Source organism: Corylus avellana, chromosome ca2, assembly GCF_901000735.1.
Source record: "Corylus avellana chromosome ca2, CavTom2PMs-1.0".
NCBI classification, from domain to species: Eukaryota; Viridiplantae; Streptophyta; class Magnoliopsida; order Fagales; family Betulaceae; genus Corylus; species Corylus avellana.
In genome coordinates this window covers 10,350,816-10,367,641 of record NC_081542.1, presented here as the reverse complement: position 1 = coordinate 10,367,641, position 16,826 = coordinate 10,350,816, and the positions used below count along the sequence as shown (strand labels likewise).

The window sequence follows — 16,826 nt, the reverse complement described above, 5'->3', positions numbered from 1 at the left end:
AAGTATTTGGAAAGAAATGGAACTGTGGTTTGAAAATTTATATATGTTTTTTGACATATTCACACAAAGAAAGAAAAAAAAAAGAAAAAGAGATTCGAACTAATAACTTATACTTCAAAATGCGTAGTTTAAGTGATTGAAGTAACTAAAAATTTCTAATTTAGAAAGTCAGCAAAAGAAAAAATTGGTTGAAGCCTCGAGGACAACCGTAAAGGTTGCTTGTGAATTGTGATAAATCGCCATGTTGTTGAACCACAAAACTAAAGTGAATTATTGGGTAAATGTCTCTATTGCATAACTCATAATTTAACCATATCTTTTTTTTTTTCTTTATTTATTTATTTATTTTTATCGAAAATAGTGTGCAAGGAGACGGGGGACTATTTTTCATTGCGTAAATATTGTTTTATTTTAATGACTTTGTTCAAAATAAAATTTGAAAGATAAAAAAATACATAGCTTTTTACCATCATTAGCCTCGTTTGTTGAAAACCTCCGTTAGTGTTTTTCTGTCAAATAAATAACAAAAATAACGTTAAAAATACTATTATACCCTTTAAATAAATAAATAATAAAAAAAAAGAAGAAGAAAAAAGGAAAAAACAAAAAACAAAAGGTGGTGTGGTGACGGACTTGCCTTTCAGGACAGTAGTTATAGCTTAAACTGAACATTTCACAGCGGGTAGGAATCTCGTTGGTCATGCCCAAATGAAGAATTACACTGATCACCCTTTTTTGCCTTTTTGAATAATAAAAAAAATAAAAAAATAAAGATTGGCATGAATTATATATATATATATATATATATATATATATATATAATTCATGCCAATTAAGATATAAATCCTTTTATCTTTTTCTTTTATTATTCAAAAAGGCGAAAAAGGATGACAAGTGAATTTCTCATTTACTTTAACATGCTGCTTGATTTTTATAGTTTATTCATAGCCCATCGCTGGAAATAAGTTTTTAACTTTTTATGGAATATTTCATACTAGATGACGTGGAATTTCTAAAATGAAAAAAAAAAAAAAAAAAAAAGAAGTTTCTTTAATGTGAATGGGAAACGTGGACGGTGACTTTTCAATTTCTTAAAGGTTCATTGAATTATCAACCACTCATGCTATTGCCATCTTGTGAGACCTCACTGCTCACGTAACAAATTTGACATCTTCTTAATTAAAAAAAAAAAAAAAAACCCTAAAATATTTTCGATTTAACAAAAAAAAACTTCATTAGTTTGAGTTTCTCTTTCTCAAATCGCTGGACTTCTGCCAACCAAAGGTGGATCTCTGCAGACTATTGGCAGGCTGTCAGTCTTTTTTTTGGATTGCTGACGAATCACCTTGTCCAAGCTACTGCCATAACTTAAAATTTAGGATAATTTTTTAAAAAAAATTCTTTTATATTAATTTTTTTATGCTGTAAACAAAAATTAATTTTTTATAGATTAATATAATTGCATAAAAATATAAAAAAATATCACTTAACATACAAGTTAAGTGATTAATTCTACTTTGGAAGAGAAAATCTGCATACTTTTCCAATATGATGTGGTAAGCCTGGACTTTACCCTTGTTTAAATCTGACAAGTCATCTATGTTTTTCCATGTTTGACAAAATAGGTGACAGATTCAAGAGAATGTTCCACAAACTTAGGCCCCGGTCGGCTTAAAGGACCAATATTCCTATTAGTGTTAGGCTTGCCACTTCTAGAACTCAAAATAAGTTTAAAGGAACTCAAAACTTAAAACTTCTTTTTTTCAAACACAAGCTTTGAAATTTATTCTACCTAATCTTTATGAATTGATCACCATTTAAATTTTAAATAAACGACCTCTATGAGTACATGAATCAAAGTAGAAGACTTGGAGATAAACTCCGAATCTATCATGGAGATAAACTCCTACAATCACTTAAAGATAAACTCCTAACATTATTATGAGATAAACTATAAACTCCTACTTCTAATAAACTAGGCAATAGAGACTATTGTCATAAAAGTATAAAACACTGTACCGTAATGCTACATACTCAAACTCTTAATTAAAAAAGATAAATTTTCACATGACATTGAATTATGATAACATATGCCTCGTGTCAAGCTCTTTTAAACTTGTTTTGAGTTCTAGTAGTGGCAAGCAGTGGCGGATTTGCGTGGGGCGACCTGGAGGCGGGCGCCCCTGGTAAAAAAAAAATTAAGAAAAATTTCTTAACTCAATTTTTAATTTTGGTTTTGATATTTTAATTTTTTTTTTGTTGCGCCCTTTAGGGCCTTTACTCAGTTCATTGTGCAGCATGTTAATTTTAATTGTTTGATGTCTGTGGGTCGGTCAGTGCGTGTTCGATGTTTCTCTCACATTCTTTGTGCATTGTCAATGACTCAATTGTCATAACCAAGAAGTCAAGAACTTGGTTTCTCTCACTCTCGTGTAACGTGTTCGATGTTTTTCAGACTTTTCCTAATCCTTCTCTCTTTGGCTGTTTCAGTTCCTTGGTTTCATATTTAAAAAAAATAAAAAATAAAAAATAAAAAAAATCAAGAAATTTAATGTTTATTTATCAATATTTGGCATTTTCCTTGTCATAACCCAACCGAGTAAATTTAGAGTAAAATTTATAATTAAAGCCATTAAGGCCGTAATTTTTCTTGGTTATGATCTCGCCCTTAATTTGTGTTGATTATAATTTAAGCTTTTTAATTGAGATATATCTCTCATTTTCGTTATTTTGTTTATCTAAGAACGTGTAGAATGCAAGTTTAGGCACTTTGTATTTTGTATTTTCCTTTACTTTTATACTAGTGCCTACATGGTAACTGATATATCAATTTAACATATATTTATGAAGTTAGATAAATATGTTTTTTGTGATAAATATATTGTGATATATTTTTTTTATTGTATTTATCATATTATAATAAAAACATAATATATAAAAAGAACAAAAATAAAATATTTTATCATTATATTTTATTATTTTATTGACGACCTTGATAAAATGAATTCTTTGATCCGCACTTGTGGCAAGCCTAATTTAACTAATAGGATTGGTCCTTTAAGCTGACCGGGTACCAAGTTTGTGGAACATTCTCTTCAATCTGTTACCTATTTTGTCAAACATGGATAAACATAGACGACTTGTCAGATTTAAACAAGGGCAAAGTCGAGGCTTACCACATCATATTGGAAAATCACGCGGATTTTTTCTTCCAAAGTAGAATTAAAATCATGCTAACTTTTTTTTTTGTGAGAAAAGAATATTTTGGATCTCTCATTCACGCAAAATCATTCATGTAATTTTGGATATTATTTATAAGCAAAAACAAAAATACAGAATCTAACAAATTCCTTTTTTTTTTTTTTTTTTTCGTGCATAACCGCGGGTGTAAGGATGAGGAAAAAAAACCCTAGGCGACGTTTCCCTCCTCTCTTCTTTCCTCTTTTGTTTAGATTTGTCGTCCAGACTCTGTACTGGCCTGTCACGTTCTGCGGACAACCATCCCATCGAATGTGATCAGGTTTCTAGATCTATTTTCTTTAGAATCGGATCTGTCCTTTTCCATCAGTTTTGTCCACCCACGCTACCGCTCACTGTGCTCGTCGGCCACCCCTTCTTTCAGCCGCAGGCCTTGATGCATCATTCTGCCAGCCACGCGCCAGCAAGTCAGCGATGTCGTCACTGGGAGTGGGGTGTTTTTTGTTTTTTTTTTTATTATGTATTTTCTTTTTTGCTTCTGAATAAGACAAGTCTGCTGTTGCTCTGGCCGCAGCAAATTTTGGATTTGTTGGTTTCTTAGGTTTTGCTTAAGAATAACATAATGGTTTTAGATAGGTCTTTTGTTTTTTTCTAGTTCTTTTTTGAGAGCAAACTATTGACTGACGACGGAGGAGTTATCAAGTTTATAGAAAAATTGTCATTGATAAAAGAGACAGCGACTAAAGACGTGATTCGTCGGTTTATGTTGCAGATCTATATATTGATTGTGATGATGACATTTCTAAGGCGTTGCTTTATAAGTCCTAGAGGCTATTAGGAATGTCATAGATAGTGTTGAGGCCATAGAGTTTTCAAATTGTATCTTTGGCATTGTATAATGAAGCACTTTGATCCAGATTGATTTTATATCAATTAAGATAACTCGTTTGTTCAAAAAAAAAAAAAAAAAAATTGAATCTAGCAATAGACTTTGGAAATTCATTAACCAACTTTCACTATCCTACAGTAGATACATTAGTTAATTTAGAATTGTGTAATTTTTTTTTTTTTTTTTTGACATGTCCACATAATGAGAGTAAAAAAGGGAAGGAGATTCAAACTAGTGACATCTATTTCATGAAGTGTGGTTCCCAATCGATTGAGCTACACTCTAAGGACGAAAATTGTATAATTTATTGGGAAGAGAAAAAGGGAAGAGAAAAAATCAGTTTTTTATATTCAATTATAACTCTAGTACTTTTCATCATAGTAGGAATCTTAAATCCAATATGGCATATATGTTTTTATGGGCAATTATCAATTTTTGTTGATGGTATATATATATATATATATATATATATATAATAATCAAAACAACATCATTTTTTGGAACTGCATGGACGGGAGAGGATTTGGTTCATGGCTAGAATTTCTTAGGATTTATTTTAAGAAATCCTAGGGACACAAATGGGATATGTGTCCCACTGATAAAAAAAATTATTTAAGATTTAAGAAAAAAATTAAAAACAAAATAATAAAAAAAGAATGGGGTGGCTAGCCACCCCATCTTTGCTATAGGGGGTGGCCGGCCACCTCCATTTTAGCTAGAGCCACCCCCAATAGCTAGCCAGGGGTGGCCGAACTACCCCCATGGCCTATGGATAAATTTGTTACTTCTTAAAGGTTTGGAGCAACTAACCCTTGTAACAGAAAGTCTCTTCAGCAATGGTAAATTCCATGGTTAAAGCCCTAAAATTCAATGTGATTGAACCTAGGGTAACTAACCATTGAATACCTAAGACCATGTCACAACCAGCCAAAGAAATCACGTAAGTATCCGTGAGGAAAGAAAATCCACTCAACTATACTTTGACATTAAGACAATTTCCTTCACTGACAACCTTTTCTCCATTGGCTACCTTCACTTTAATCCTTTGTTCTCTGTGAATGAACAAGTGAGTTGTTTTGCAGATTGAAGAATCTACAAAGTTATGAGTGCTACCACTATCAATGAAGATCACAATCCTTTGAATTCCTAACCATCCCACTATGCGCATAGTTTTAGGATGATGGCTACCGGTGATAACATGCAAAGAAATTTCAAGTAAATTCTCATCATAACTAAATTCCATAACATCTTCCCCATGCTCCTCCACTTCATTACTCTCCTCCACCAGCTCTACAGTATCAATCAAAAACAATTTTGGGGCTTGACATTTATGGCCAAATTGCCATTTAAAGTCACAGTTATAACATAACCCTTTATTTCTCCTTTCCTCCATTTGGGACTAAGATATTTTCTGAATAGCTATGGTAGGTTTTTGAACTCCTAGCAGTTAGCACATGCTCTTCTTGCGTCTTAGCCAGACAATATGTTATTAGCAGTGATTGTGGATTAAACATTCTCACAGGGAGTTGAATCTCATCCTTTAACCCACTTAAAAACAGCTAAGCTTATTGTGGTCATCAATCACTCTAACTCTATTAGAGAGTGCTTCGAACTTCTCCTTATGCTCATCTACACTAGTATATTGCTTCAACCTAGTTAAAGACTCCATAGGATCATCATAGGATGAAGGTCCAAACCTTCCCAGCAAGGCTTGTGCTAAAATATTCCAATTAGGCAAAAATCCAGACATATCCATGTCTTGATGCCATACTAAGGTTTTCCCTTCCATATGAATAGAAGCAAACATTAATCTTTGGTTGTATGGTGTTCTATGGAAATAGAAAAACTTATTTGCCTTATATATATCCACCCTGAAAGGTCACTACCATCAAATTTAGGGAAATCAATTTTCACTGACCTTGTTATGATGGCTAATTGATCTTCTACTTGTTGCTCACCTCTAGCAACTCTATCATCTTGATAATATCTCATTCCTTGATGATTTGCAGATTGGTGATACCTTTGAATGTTGGATTCTGATGGATATCTATGATTGTGCCTCTCCTCTGGCTTGAAGGGACCATAATTTCCATGTGGCCATTGCATTCTCTGCTCCCTTGTGTTAAACTGAGGAACCTCAAGAACCTATTGAGTGAAAGGTGGCCTCATCTGCCAACTTTCGGGTGCACTGCTACTTGGAATGTCCCCCTCCTCAATGTGCACTCTCTTATTCTTGCCAACATCAGTTTGTAGCTCCAGGATTTGGATTCTCTCTACTTCTCTTGCCTCCAAGATTGAAGGCTCACCGTGCTTGTTCTCCAGAGAACCCTTCCTGTTCTCCACCACTTGTGTAAGGTATGCCAAGTTTTTCATCAGCTCCTCAAACTTCCAATCATTGTTGTACATGATCTCAAAAACTTGATGTTTCATGTGGATCTTAGTTTGCTCCATTTGCTTCTCGAATCTCTCCAGCACCTTCTCATTCTTTTCCACGTTTTCTTCGGGCAGTAATGCTCTCTGCCATCTGGTTCATTCGTGTACCATCAGCCATGGATGCGTCTCAGCAAGCTTCGGTCACCCCCAATGGCCATGAGGGTGGGGTGGTCGAAGCTACCCCCCCTTTTGCAAGTTGGGGGTGGCCGAACCTCTCCCATAGGCCATGGGGGTGGTTCAGCCATCCCTAGTTGGCCATTGAGGATGGCTCAAGTCACCCCATTATTTTTTTATTATTTTGTTTTTAATTTTTTTTTTTAACTTTAAATAATATTTTATTATTTTTTGGGTAAATGTCTTATAAATCTCTGAGTCAACATGCCAAAACAGAAAACTCCCTGAACTTTTTTTTTTTTTTTTCTCAAATTTTACTCTTTGTGCCAATCGAAAAGGAAAATTAACTTCTACTGTTACATTTGCCCCCAAATGTTTGATGCCTGTTAATCCCAACTAAATGAATCGTTTTGCTACGTCAGCATATTAATTTAATTTAAAAATTAAATCTTAAAAAAAAAAAAATTTTGAATTCTAGCCACCCCTAACCCCCTGGGGGTGGCCGCAAGCCACCCCTGTAGGGCTTAGGGGTTGCTGGAAAGTCACCCCCAAAGGGGTTAGGGGTGGCTTTCCGGCCACCCCTTCAATTTTTTTTTTCGGACATGCTATAAAAATATTATGAGAGTTCTATGTGGTATATATGTAAAAATAAAAAATAGGTCCGTACACCCAACTTTCGTCTAATTTTTGGCAAAAACTATCAAATAACAAATATGTTTTTAAGAGGTAGCACAATCAGTTGAGAATCACACTTTATGAAACCGATGTCACTAGTTCGAATCCCTTATGCCATTTTCTTCTCCTTGTGTAAACATGTCAAAAAATAAAAATAAAAAAAAAAAAAAAAAAAGGTCTTATGGGTACATGTCATTTTTACACCACGTGCAAATTGGTATAACCACTTCACATTATTTCCCTTAAAAAAAACCCGAACAACCCGACCCAGTTCATTTCCTAAGAGAAGAAAGTAATGGATAAGGGATAAGGTTGCGTGCGATATGTCGTCCAATGAAATGATACGGGCTTTGGCAACCACAGCCTTCTTAACATTTTGGACAACACATGGTCCCTCTAAAATCTGACTACTTCTAACTCTCTCTCTCTCGCTCACTCACTCTCTGCCACTCTTTGCCATTCTCTTCTGTAAGCGAAGCCATGGCCGCTGCTTCCCCAATGGCCAGCCAGCTGAAGTCTAGTTTCACCTCACCAATCACAAGAGCTTTGGTCGCACCCAGAGGCCTCTCTGCCTCTCCCCTCAAAGTCTTGCCCTCTGGGAGACGCCATTCCTTCGCCGTCAAAGCCGTCCAATCTGAAAAGGTAGGCTTTAGTACTTTTCTCTCCATGATATTTTATCGAACAACTTGAGATCGAATTTTGCCACTTGTTTCTGAAACAAGGATTATGAGTAGTCTTTAGAGAAGGTTTATATGGAATTATGATTATCTCTGAATAAATCCAGTTAGTTTTAGTGAACGGGTATTTTTGTTCGTTCAAAAAGTAAAAAAATAAAAATATCCTTTAAATATAATTAACTAAATACTCTCCGAGACCGGATATGTTCTGTGTATATGATTGTATCCCCTGTATTAATTAGACATGAAAATAGTGTGTATATATAATTGTATATGTATAGACATGTTAACTGTATGTTGCATTTAAGTAAAAGGGAACAAAACACATACCCCTGGAATTAAATGTCAATTTGCAGCATCAATCTTTTTTAAATTACCAAAAATTTGTAGTGTCTCTCAAATGATAAAAATACCCTTAACAAAAAAAAGGTGGTGACAAACTCAAGACAGTTCGCTGTTGTGGGTTCACAAGTCCCATTGTTTTATTTTCCTTTTGTTTTTTGAATTTTTAGGGGCATTTTTGTTTGATTGAAAAATTTTACAGCATTTTTGTCGTTTAGGAGCAATAAAAATATTACAATTTTTTGATAATTTAGAAGACATTGATGCATTCTTAGTTCGAAAAAATATTATAAATTGAGTGTTAATTTAAGGAAATATGTGTACTTTTTCCTAAATAAAACAAGACAACGTTGGCCAAGAACAAACTAGGAAGGTCATGTAACCATAATCAAGTAGATGTGTTAAAAATAATAATAATAATCAAGTAGACGATTTAAATATCTAGGACAAGAATAATTTTTTTTTAAAAAAAAAATGTATAATATAAAGGACTTCAAATCGAGAATATTAATCGAATTTAAATATCTTATTTGTTTCTTTTACATTTGGATATGTATACACCTAAAATGTTTTCTTTATAGATTATAGATCCTCCATGATGAGATGTAAGTATTCTCTTTTCTGGTTCAATTTTGCAGCCAACTTACCAGGTTATTCAGCCCATCAATGGTGACCCATTCATCGGAAGCCTGGAGACTCCGGTGACATCAAGCCCATTGATTGCATGGTACCTCTCAAACCTTCCGGCCTATCGGACGGCAGTCAACCCACTCCTGAGGGGGATTGAAGTGGGCCTGGCCCATGGGTTTCTCCTTGTTGGGCCCTTCGTCAAGACCGGGCCTTTGAGGAACACCGAGTATGCTGGTGGAGCTGGGTCTCTGGCTGCTGCTGGCCTTGTTGTTATCCTTAGCATCTGCTTGACCATGTATGGCATTGCATCCTTCAAGGAAGGAGAACCATCCACCGCCCCCGGGTTAACCCTAACCGGTCGGAAGAAGGAGCCCGACCAGCTGCAAACCGCGGACGGATGGGCCAAGTTCACCGGCGGGTTCTTCTTCGGTGGGATTTCCGGTGTCACTTGGGCATACATCCTCCTCTACGTCGTGAATCTGCCCTACTACTTCAAGTGATTTTTTGTTCATCTATGTTTTCTCTTAATGTATGGTCCTAATTGGGAAGCAAATGTAAAATTGTATATTGAATGACCAACATTATTGCCACAATTATTGTGTTTAATATTTGGACTTCCCTCGTTGTGGACTTATACATTTGAATTTTCACATAGTCACAATTATGCGTCTCAATTTTCACAGTTATTTTACTTTATTTTTTTGACATGTGCGCACAAGAGGGGGAGGGGGACTCGAACTAGTGACATCCGCTTCACTAGACGTGGTCCTAACCGATTGAGTTACCTTTTGAGGACAATTTTCACGGTTATTCCTTTTCATTGTTTTTTACTTTTTGTAATATTCTTTTATGTAGTATAGTAGTACTTGTTTTTTCCATAAACATTTGAAAGACTCTTCGGTTCGTTAGAGATTGCGATTTTAAAATGTGCGATTTAAAAATGTGGTTTTTAAAAACATAATAAAGCGTTTAGCAAAATCACAGTTTAGCTTATAAAATTGTGTGTTTTAAACAAAAGCACTCCCTTACATACGACTTGAAAACAAAACACAAATTTTTTACGTTTTCAAATCGCAATTTTTAAAAAAGGTAATCCCAAACATTCTGATTTCTATGGTTTGGTTTAATATCGTACTTTTTATCTATAAAATTATAATACCGAACGCACCGGTGTCAAATTTAAACGTGCATAAGCAATTGTTATTTACACTTAGTAAAATGCTTAGTGCATGAGAATAAATTTTTACCGTGAGAAACCACTCTGTTTCCCTTCATATGTTTCAATTGTTATTTACACATAGTACCGTATAAGCAATTGTTAGGAATTAGGATTAATGCCAGGCTTGGTGTCCTAAAAATCAATTTGAATTTAATTTTTGTTTAAATAAAGAGTTAAATGCCTATGAGGTATTTATCTGTGGTAAGTTATATTATCAAATGTCTGTCTCGGCTTTAAAAAGTATCGTAAATGATATACTTGTCGGTAGTACTTTTGAGCTTAAATATTAAGATAGTACTTTTATTTATAATTTTAACGGAAAAATACTTCAAACCAATCAAAAACTGCCACCTAACCAATATGTCTTGTTAAAACATAAAAAATTAAAAAACTTAAAAAGGAAAAGAAATTTGGGCTAGTCTTAGTTCTTTGTCTATAATTGAGGATATTAGGGTTTACAATTAAAAAATTTCAAATAATTTCTCTTTAAAAAATTTGAAAAAACCTGGACAAAAAGACCCCTAATTGTGCAAATATTTTTTCAGTTTTGTTTTAAAATGACATAGTTTTCCTCCATGCATATGTTTTTTTAAATCTACTATTAAATATGTAGGGCACACGTCTAAATCTACAAATCCAATGATGGATTTGAATCCATTTGAAAAAAAGATGGTTAAGAAATGGCTATGAGAATGAAGCCTAGCATTTCTCAGGGTAGGCCGGAGAGACCAATTGTACCTATCCTACTTAGGCGTGACCATAGTAGCACTTACTCACTGGGAGTCACATATGAGGAGCTTAGACGGTGGGAATCGCAAGCACTCCCTCAAGTCCGACTGATTCATAGCTTGACCCAACCCCACCAAGGCATCAATGAAAATCTAAGATGACAAATACTAATCAGGCATATGTGGAGATTCTCCATTGTGAATATTCAAACTGTAATACCCTAATAAAACACATGTTTTAAAAGATTAATAATGACTTATTACGAAAACGGTTAATGCTTTCATAAAATATAGTTTTAAAACAAAAAGACCTAATCCCTTGTGAGTAACCCATCTCCTAGAAGTTTCAAAGCCCAAATCAAGAAACCCCACTCTCTGACTGAACGCTCACTATGGACCAAACGAACGTTTGCCCTAACTTAAGTACGAGTGTTCGTTGACCAGTCTTTGACCTTGTGGACAATAACCCAAAACATACGCCTGAACCCTTTTATCCAATGTGTAATAGTACCCGAACATTCACTGACACTCTGGAAAGCAGTATTAACCCATTTTCCACTTTTCAGAGCAAGGCATGCCCCAAATTCCTCTATAAGCCATGCCTTCGACCTTCGGCCTTCCCTAACCTCAGAAAAACCCTAACCCTAGTGTGAGAAGTGACTTGGAGAGAGAGAGGGAAGAAAGCTTGGTGTTTTTGCCATCTTCTAAGGTAATCTCCTTACCCATCTCCTATCTTTTTATTGTTGTTACTAGTATTACAAGTTTTAAAAATGTTTTGAGAAGTCCTTACACTTGTTTGCTTACAAGGACCAAGAATGTTTTGAAAGAGTTTTAAACCCTCATTTTATTGCTTTGAGTTGCATAATAGCATGATATGTATTTTGCATATGTCTACTTAGTAACCTAGGGAGAGATATATCAACCCTTAGTTTTAGATAGAAGCCTCAAAATATAGTTTGGAGCTTTTGGCCAAGGAACCTAACTCACTAGCCGAACATTCTCTCTCGAGCCCGAGCGTTCGACCAGGAAGCAAGACATCTGCCCCTTAGCTCCAAATGTGCAATATTAGGGTTCAACGACCCCTTTTGGTAGATAGAATTTAGTACTATACTCGTAGGAGTTCTCTAGTACTGCGCATGACAATGTATCGTATTTCGTTATAGGAGGGATTTGTGATGTCGGAGAACTCAAGTGAATGCTTGAGGTAAATAAACACTTACAAACACTTTTCTTTAAAAACGTGCGATATGTCAGTTGACTGAGCACGAGTATGATATGCGCATGCATATATTTTGTATAACTTGGTAACTGCTTTAATAACTGGTTGATAAGATGTATTGTATGACATGGTACACCAGTATGTGCGGTATAATGGCCATGAGCTTACTCTATAGACTTGATTATATGGTCAAATGTGTTTGTGTTTATATGGACATTGGATCTAATTGTTATTTTGTGACCGGTGCAGCCTTAATAGGCGGGTCACTACAGGACGTACATCATAAGTAGTAGGGACCACCCGAGGTCAAACTCGGTTGGACTATTAGTGTTATGGATGATAGCTTATAATGTTCGGGGCACCGGCATTGTATTACAGGTATCTAGGAACAGCGCCAACCCTGCTGAGAATGGATAATATCTCGGGTAGATCATATATAATAGTTATGACCTATAAAACATTTGTTTTTTGCATTAAAATACGTAGGCGATTGCCATTGGAAGTGCACCCGTTTCTTTCTACAAAATAATACTTTTATGTTGTATTAATAAAGACAACGTCCCTTTTAAATGTTTACCAAAACTGCACGTTTATTTCTACTTAATTATAACTGGCTCATGTCATACCCAACTGTGAGGTTTACTTACTAAGTTTTTAGACTTACGAGATTATTACTTTTGTCTAGAACCAAAGAGTGTCATAGTTGCCACTATGGACCTTGCTTAAGAAAGATCTTTACACTTATATCAGGTTTGCTTAAGTTATTGTTAGTTGCTCTGTGTCTTTTCATTGATGATTATACTTGTATCTGTAATGATTAATATACTTCTCAAATTTATTTCACCTTCCTATGCATTAACTCTGATAATGCTTAGAAGGGTGATTTCTCATTTAGCGTCCAGTTGGTTAAACTGGGGTAATTGTCAGTAACCTTACTGGACTAGTCAATGCTAGATTTGGGGGCGTTATACAAACCACTCCCTAGTACATGCCTTGACCACTTGAAAATTTTCTTGGGCCATTGAACCACCACCCTTGATGGTCTTTCTTATTATTATTATTATTTTTTTTAAGGACACCTTAATGGGATAGGCCTTCTATTCATCAATCCCGTCAAAAAGGAATTACATGTATTTTTGTCTACTCAAAAAATGAAAAGACAAAAGTACCCCTCCAATATAACTAACTTGATACTTTTTAGTTTAAATGAACTGGAAATGATCCTATTCTATCAAAAAGTATAAACTTTTTTTGTGATAAATGCATATTTGAAATTAATGGACCCAAGAAAGTCTGGTATTATATGTGAAATATAGGCCACATAATTAGAAAAACATTCATTACAGCAGTAAATCTTGAAAGCAACCACCCTGGAGGCTTTAAAAGTACATGGAAAAGAGGTTTAGAGAGTTTTAAATACATATGTATACCTATTTATAAAAAAAACAAAAACAAAAACAAAAACAAAAAAAAACTCAAATATGATCAATATTAACAACATTGGTATTAATATTCATAGAAAAATTTAAGTGGTAGCATCAAGAAGAGTAGTTGGATGGTGAGCATGTGCAGGCCTGGAAAGGTGAAAGTGCTCCAATGAAGGTGATGGGAGAGAGAGCAAGTGATCAGGAGTAATGAGATTATCCCACCCCTCCATAGGGCTGCTGGCTGTTGCACTTGCACTTGCACAACCATCCCATCCTATGTGAGTCACATGCTTCACATCTGTTGGACACCCTATTTCCATCTCCATCTCCATCTCCATCTCCATTTCTTCCATATCTTCCTTGTACACTAAGAAACACACACAAAAAAAAAAAAAAAAAAAAATCATAGACTCATAGTGATCATATATATCATGTACATATTTAATTTACAACGAATTAATTAGTTTGATACAATATTAATGGCATAGCATGATTAGTAAAGAGCGTGTTTAATATTGCAATATTGTAGACAAAAAATGCAATTTAAACAAAATTTGACTTAATCATTTGGAATTGCATTTTTAAAAAATTGTGATTTGAAAACGAAGACAATTTAAACAAAATTACAGACTTAATCATTTGGAATTGCATTTTAAAAAAATTGTGATTTGAAAACGAAGAAAATTTACGTTTTCAAATCGCAAACAATTGGGTATTTTTTTGAAAACGCACAATTTTAAAGACTAAATTGTGATTTTGTCAAACGCTTACTTGTGATTTAAAAAATCACGTTTTCAAATCGTATTTTTTAAAATCGCAAACCCAAATCAACATTTCCGTTCAACCTAGCTGGTACAATTTATTTTTGACGCCTTTATAGTTTCAATGGGATACAAGTGGAAAATTCAAAATTTAAGGCTATGGTGGTTAGTAATAAGATTCACGTACATAGATTGTAGTGCATTTCTAACTGTTTTTGTAGTAAAATCAAGCACTTTGACAATTGTTGGCAAGTTTCATATGGTTAAATCTAAAAGATTATGTTAATTAATAGAAAATTGTAAATTTAATTAACACACAAAATATTTAATGAAATGGTTTGAATACAAGACTTTTTCTTTTAATATCATATAAAACTATTTAACTTATTCTAAAATTTTAAAATAATAAAAAAAAATACTAATATAATCATTTAATTAATATTTCTACGTAAAAAAAAAAAAGAAAAAAGAAAAAAAGAGAAGATATTTATTTAATTAACCCACGTACCAAATAATTGGGAGATGTTCTTGAAGCCCTTGACGAGCCTATGAATCCCAGTGGTTATATTAGGCTTTGGAGCCACCATGAACCCGAACGAGTTCTTCATGCTTTCACCTGACAAGCTTTCTAACTCATCTTCTTCTTTACTTCCTTCGCAAAATCACAAACAAAATCAAATCAAATCAAATAAGCCTCTGAGAGAATAAGAATGAGAGAGAGAGAGAGAGAGAGAGACTTAGTTTAGCGTCTGCTTTGGATCTTCTGGGCTGCTGAACAGAAACGGCAACACTAGCTTCGGAGATACACCCAACAGAGAAGGGAAGAATAACAAGCCTCTCCATTAATCTATCTTTCATTTCTTCATCAACAGGCTGCAGAGAGAGAGAGAGAGAAGAAGATATAAAAATGGTGGGTGAGGGAAATATTGCAGGGGTTGGAAGCAGAATAGGTTTGTTATAAATTATAATGGGTAGGCAGCACAGCAGTGGCTTTGCTATCAAGCTACAATTATTTTACGTATCAAAAAGTCAAGCTACATGTAAGCCTGTTTGGTAGAGAGAGAGAGAGAGAGAGAGAGAGAGAGAGAGAGAGAGAGAGCTCCACCTGATGGGTATGTTTGGACGTGCGGCTATTTTATTAATAGGACTCAACTCTCAATTGTGAAGTTCATGTTAGAAATAAACTAAAACTTATGCCCTTCATTTCTTCATGGCATGTTTTAATTATTCATAAAAACAATACGTTTTTTTAAAAAAAATGTTTTTAATCATTTTAGTTTTAAAATTTTTTATTTTATTTTTAATGAGGTATATATAGGGACACATGTTAGTTTTTGAAGGGATATTGATGTGAATTTCTGTCAATTTATGGACTGAAGTTAGACGGATGTACTATCTCAATTTTTAGCCATAAGTGAGGTATCATTGTAGATCTACGATACAAATTGAAACCTAGGTGAAAAAAAAAATAAAGTTGTTAAATCACATGAGGCAAGAATGTATTTAACCCAATTAATTATTTTGGAAACATGTGTCTTTTAAGCCTATTTGAGATTGTATTGAAGAGTCTTGCTAAAAAGCTCTTTCAATGGCTATTCTATGTATGAAAGGAGTATGGTACTCTTTACCCTAATTCTTAAACCAATAATCATGAGCTAACTCCATTTATATATATATATATATATATATATATATATATTAATATATATATATATAAGGTGCGAGTACGAGTTTCTTCAAGTGTCTACAAATGGATCTAGCTCATTATGGGCCTAAAACCAATAGAATAACTATACTTGTCCATCCAAAAAGAATAAAAACTTGTTTGAGATTGCGTTAGAGAGTTTAAAAAATGTTTTTAATAATAATAAAAATAAAAAAATAAAAAAAACTGTGTCATGTGAAAATGGATTGATTTGGTAAAAAATACTTTCTTTTTTTAACAATTTTTTTTTTCCCTTAAAAGACACAAAACTATATCTTGAGAAAAACTTGAAAATGAAGTTTTTACAAAATAGTACGTTGCAAGTACAATCACCAAATGAAGTTGGTTGAGTTGAACCTACTATCACTTTCTTTGTGGGAAGTATTCATCCTGTTCAAGTTTCTACAGTGGGCTCCTTCCTCCACTTACCTCTCTTGTACAACAAGTCTTTCCTGCCCAACTCTCTATGTTAGGGTTAATTTCCTCTCTTATAAAATAAGCCATGATTGTATTTATTTTTCTTCCATTTTTTGGATGAACCAAATATATGTATAAGCCAAATTTTTCCACATTCTTATGTGTTATCTTTTTCTTTGTTTGTTTACTTAATTTGGACTCTACCCAGAAGAAGAAGTGCATCCCAAGCAATGAGTGGTGCTACTCTAGTCGATGGAGACCAAATGGGGGGCATTTCTTGGATCCAAAGGAGGGCATGATTGGATCTCAGAATAGAAAACAAACAGATTTGTTGGAAAGAGAGGTTGAGCTACCTTCTATCACCATGGTCATAAGAGGCAGCTCACTCTATA

General features: G+C 34.2%; 2 protein-coding genes across 2 annotated transcripts; one reads left to right on the top strand and one right to left on the bottom strand.

Annotated features, from left to right (window-relative positions):
• The first annotated feature begins 7,713 nt into the window (after positions 1-7,713).
• Positions 7,714-9,632, top strand: LOC132170823 (photosystem I reaction center subunit XI, chloroplastic). The gene is made up of 2 exons (XM_059581940.1): positions 7,714-7,951; positions 8,967-9,632. Exons 1-2 carry the CDS (start codon positions 7,790-7,792, stop codon positions 9,456-9,458), a joined length of 654 nt encoding a protein of 217 aa, XP_059437923.1. The 5' UTR covers positions 7,714-7,789; the 3' UTR covers positions 9,459-9,632.
• Positions 9,633-13,436: 3,804 nt separating this feature from the next.
• On the bottom strand, positions 13,437-15,278 carry LOC132172355 (CRIB domain-containing protein RIC4). Its single transcript, XM_059583839.1, has 3 exons — positions 15,050-15,278; positions 14,821-14,964; positions 13,437-13,918 (listed from the first exon to the last, which is right to left on the bottom strand). Exons 1-3 carry the CDS (start codon positions 15,168-15,170, stop codon positions 13,650-13,652), a joined length of 534 nt encoding a protein of 177 aa, XP_059439822.1. The 5' UTR covers positions 15,171-15,278; the 3' UTR covers positions 13,437-13,649.
• Between the last annotated feature and the right edge of the window lie 1,548 nt (positions 15,279-16,826).

Bases quoted from the DNA above. Each gene is read 5' to 3' on its own strand.
- LOC132170823 (XM_059581940.1), top strand. From the start codon at position 7,790: ATGGCCGCTGCTTCCCCAATGGCCAGCCAGCTGAAGTCTAGTTTCACC. The intron at 7,952-8,966 runs GTAGGCTTTAGT...TCAATTTTGCAG, and splicing joins AAGCCGTCCAATCTGAAAAG to CCAACTTACCAGGTTATTCA.
- LOC132172355 (XM_059583839.1), bottom strand. From the start codon at position 15,170: ATGAAAGATAGATTAATGGAGAGGCTTGTTATTCTTCCCTTCTCTGTT. The intron at 14,965-15,049 runs GTCTCTCTCTCT...GATTTTGCGAAG, and splicing joins CAAAGCAGACGCTAAACTAA to GAAGTAAAGAAGAAGATGAG. The intron at 13,919-14,820 runs GTACGTGGGTTA...TGTGTTTCTTAG, and splicing joins GAACATCTCCCAATTATTTG to TGTACAAGGAAGATATGGAA.